This window comes from Scylla paramamosain, unplaced genomic scaffold (genome assembly GCF_035594125.1).
Source record: "Scylla paramamosain isolate STU-SP2022 unplaced genomic scaffold, ASM3559412v1 Contig9, whole genome shotgun sequence".
NCBI classification, from domain to species: domain Eukaryota; kingdom Metazoa; phylum Arthropoda; class Malacostraca; order Decapoda; family Portunidae; genus Scylla; species Scylla paramamosain.
This window is the reverse complement of record NW_026973674.1, coordinates 1,855,232-1,859,159: the sequence shown is the minus strand read 5'-3', so window position 1 is coordinate 1,859,159 and position 3,928 is coordinate 1,855,232. Positions and strand designations below refer to the sequence as shown.

The 3,928-nt window shown below is 42.7% G+C and overlaps 1 protein-coding gene across 1 annotated transcript; it reads left to right on the top strand.

Annotated features, from left to right (window-relative positions):
• The first annotated feature begins 2,437 nt into the window (after window positions 1-2,437).
• Window positions 2,438-2,899, top strand: LOC135096932 (uncharacterized). The gene has a single exon (XM_063998707.1). It carries the CDS (start codon window positions 2,438-2,440, stop codon window positions 2,897-2,899), a length of 462 nt encoding a protein of 153 aa, XP_063854777.1.
• The last annotated feature ends 1,029 nt before the right edge of the window (window positions 2,900-3,928 follow it).

Here is a 3,928-nt window from a genome sequence, read left to right as displayed (position 1 = left end):
CAGAGAAATTACTAAAGAAACAAGTTGTGAGGAAAACAGGACTCATAATGCAATAACTTACCTGTATAAAATGTAGGAGACCATGCTAAAAAGAACTAGTGAGAAATATTTCTTTCTCAGGGCTAGAAAATATGGATGTGATGGCCTGCTGAAGGGAAGGCTCACTTGTCTTGTTTCGTGATCCTCTAAAAGAAAAGTTAATAACACTGGTATTGATGATAAAAGATAAATCAATAAATGAAATAAAATAAAAAAAATGAAAAGTTCAAAATTTCAGTAAGTAATGATGGTGGACAATAGTGTGAATGTACATATTTTATCTTCTTCTGACAACAGTGTGAATGTTAATATTTTAGCTTCTTTACCTATTTATGTATTATTAATATTATTATTAAATAATTATGAATGTTGAAACAAACTTGAAAATAGTGTATATTTAAAACAAGAAAATTTCTGGGTTTAATTCATCATTACACTTTTTATGTCTACTCAGCAGATACAACATTTAAAGTTACTTGTGATAATGATGGGTGCAGCTTTTCATACAGATCTGTAAGGTGTTTATCTAGACACATTCGTTCACATCACGTATCGTTTTATCACTGCTATCTTAATAGATTTAGATATATAGTGAAGTGATACATAGTGAAGTTCTTGTGTAACGTTGTCTTCGTTACCCCTTGAGTGTAGCGCGTTTATCAAAGAGCATGGAGCAGTTTCACCGGTAACTAAAACAAACACAACAAAATCTTATTAATACTGCATCACATATTACAATACATGCAATTAAAATCAAAAGTTAGGTATGGTATTGTGTTTCAAGTAAACCATGTTGTATTTCATATCAGTATTGCTTGTAACATTGGATAACACTATCGTAATTTTTATAGGGTTTATTGGTAATATTATCTACATGTTTGGCAATCTGTATTATTTTCAGCCACTCATTATATCACATTTAATCTAAGGAGCACTATCAATCGATCCTTACAACTGGTGATCCCTGGATTGTGACCTAACCATTCAAGACATCGAGTAGGACTCCGCAAGACCTGCCATTAACCATGTCGTAGTGAAACGGGCACGGAGCAAGCCGCTCAGCGATGGAAGACATAAGCATGTTTTGCAGGACCAGGTATCCATCACGACGCGGTGAAGTTGCCAGCCTTCTGCACCAAGGAGGCGGCCTTATAATTCCGGCGAGTCTAGTTTCGACTGAGGAAAGTCACAAATCCTGTAACCAAGGCTGACTATGTACTGGATTCCATTCCTGAGGAGATTTTCCCATGCAACGCTGCCTGGTTAGATAACCACGACAAAGAGGTCCTTTACGACGATATGAAGAATGATCTTCTGCAAGAATTTACACTCTGTCTGCGCCCAAGCTCAACGTCTCCCGAATCTCCCACAAATACCACTGAGAGACACCTCAGCACACGCAGCGTGGAAGCTCTTGCTACACTGCCTAGCCTCGATCTTATGTCCGGCAAATTTGCTCCAAGAGCTGTGGCTGCAACGTCTTCTCCCGTTTGAGAGAGGTGTCCTACACGAAGCCTATAAGAGTCCCATAGAAGACCTTGTAAAAAAAGCAAACAATCTGATCAATGCCGCAAGAGGATCTCGCATCCCAGGCACCATCTGCACTGCCTTAGTCGAGGACATCTCGAACACCAACGCTGCAAGACCCACCGGTCGCAGACAGCTGCCTAACAACCAAAGCCCGAAAAGAAAACCTGGAAATATCAACGCACTCAATTCCCCGGTCTTGGGTTTCTTCATCACAGACATCTTATCTGGCCCGAAATTTCTGATGGACACAGGCATTGCATTGCATTGCAAGAGCTCCTTGCCTTGGAGCCTTGGAGCATTGCAGAGTTCAATTGCACCACTGAATACACTCCAGGAAAAATTAATCCTGTTGCTGACGTCCTCTCAAGAGTGAAAATTGACTCGGTCTACCTCGGAATTAATTATGACGAGATAGCAACTGCACAAGAGAACGAGCCTGAGACTGCAGCCTACCGCACCGCCATCACGAATCTGAGATGGAAAGGCGTCGCCTTCGGGGACAGGGGACGCACCATCCTCTGTGACGTAGCATGGGCTGCCCTCTCCCTCTCATCCCAGGAGCCTTCCGATGCAAGATCTTTGACGTTGTCCATGGCCTGTCACACGATCAATTGCCCATCTCATGAGGAAGAAATTCGCTTGGCACGAAATGGATAAGGATATAAGATACTGGACCCGCTCCTGCATCATCTGTCAGACAAGTAATGTTCGACGCCACACTGAATCAGGGACAGAAAGATTCAACGAACCCAAACGCCGTTTTGGGCATCTCCATGTCGACGTGGTAGGTCCCCTTCCACCATCTGATGGCGCGCAGTAACTATTCACCACTACTGAGCACTCCACACGCTGGCCAGACGCTCTCCCCATGAAAAATGCTACCGCCCAAGACTGCGCAGAAGCTATCTTACACAGATGGATCAGCCGTTTTGGTGTTTCAGACAACATCACCTCCGATCGGGGCCCTGCCTTCTTATCTCAGTTGTGGACGTCCCTGGGAGAGTTACTGGGAGCGAACCTTGACCACACCACGGCTTACAACCCAGCAGCCAACGGTATGGTGGAACGAACCCACCGCACTCTAAAAGCCGCATTAATGGCACGCTGTACTCGACCGGATTGGAAGGCCCAACTACCATGGGTCCTCCTTGGAATTCAGACAGCACCTAAACAGGGACTAAGCGACTACCAAGCCGAAATGGTTTTCGGAGATGCTCTTGTTGTTCCACCTTCATTAGGCATGACATTAAGAAACCACCCCTCACCCTCCCTTACCGGAGCTCCTACGCCGTCTTGGAGCGGAAATCAAAGGCATTTCGCCTCCGCATAGCCGGATGCAGCGACTGGGTGCCAATCGACCACTTGAGACCTACCTACCTTCAAAAAGAAGAAACAACAGAGACATCACCCCATGCTGACGGACCCACCTTTATCACGGGCCACCCGTGTGCGCATCCTCCTATAGCACTTCTTGAAGATGGACCACACCTTACATAATTCTGCTCCAGATGAGTCATCCGACGTCCCAAAGATGGACCACACCTTACATAATTCTGCTCCGGATGAGTCATCCGACGTCCCGACCGTCTTAATCTCTGACCAGGCAAGGGCTCTCTTGCGGGGAGGGGGAGGGGGGAAATTTGTTACATTGTTTTTAGATTCCGTGTAGCGCGGTTATCAAAGAACATGGAGAAGTTTCACCGGTAACTAGAATAAACACTGCAAAATCTTATTAATACTGTATCACATATTACAATACATGCAATTAAAATAAAAATTCAGGTATGGTGTTGTGTTTCAATTAAACTATATTGTATTTCATATTAGTATTACTTGTAACATTAGATAACCCTATCGTAATTTGTATTGGGTTTGTTGGTAGTATTACCTACATGTTTAGCAATCTGTATTGATATGTTCAGTCACTTGATAAATTGTATCGGATCCAAGCAGCAATAACAGTCGACCATTACACCTATCTAATGACACAGAGAAAATGTTACGTAGTGATGGAAACGATGTGGTGAATGAATGATCTTCACCAAAACTAAATATTTATTAGAGCAAGTCACAAGACATATTTCCACTGAGAAAGTATAAATAGCCCCTACTTTTGCTGCTATGGATTTCACTGATCATATACAAGACTTTTTGGCTCTGTAGGAGAATGAAATTATGACAAAAGTAATAGGTAGACTGCAAGATAATGGAATAGATCCAAAAACATTAGATGATTTAATGAGTACCACCTCAAATGCAAAACCCTCATGCCATGCCCTAAGATCAGTACCCAATTCTGATACATGTGTTAAAACCCCATTTCAACTTTATTTAAACCAAAAAATTCATAATAAGAAAA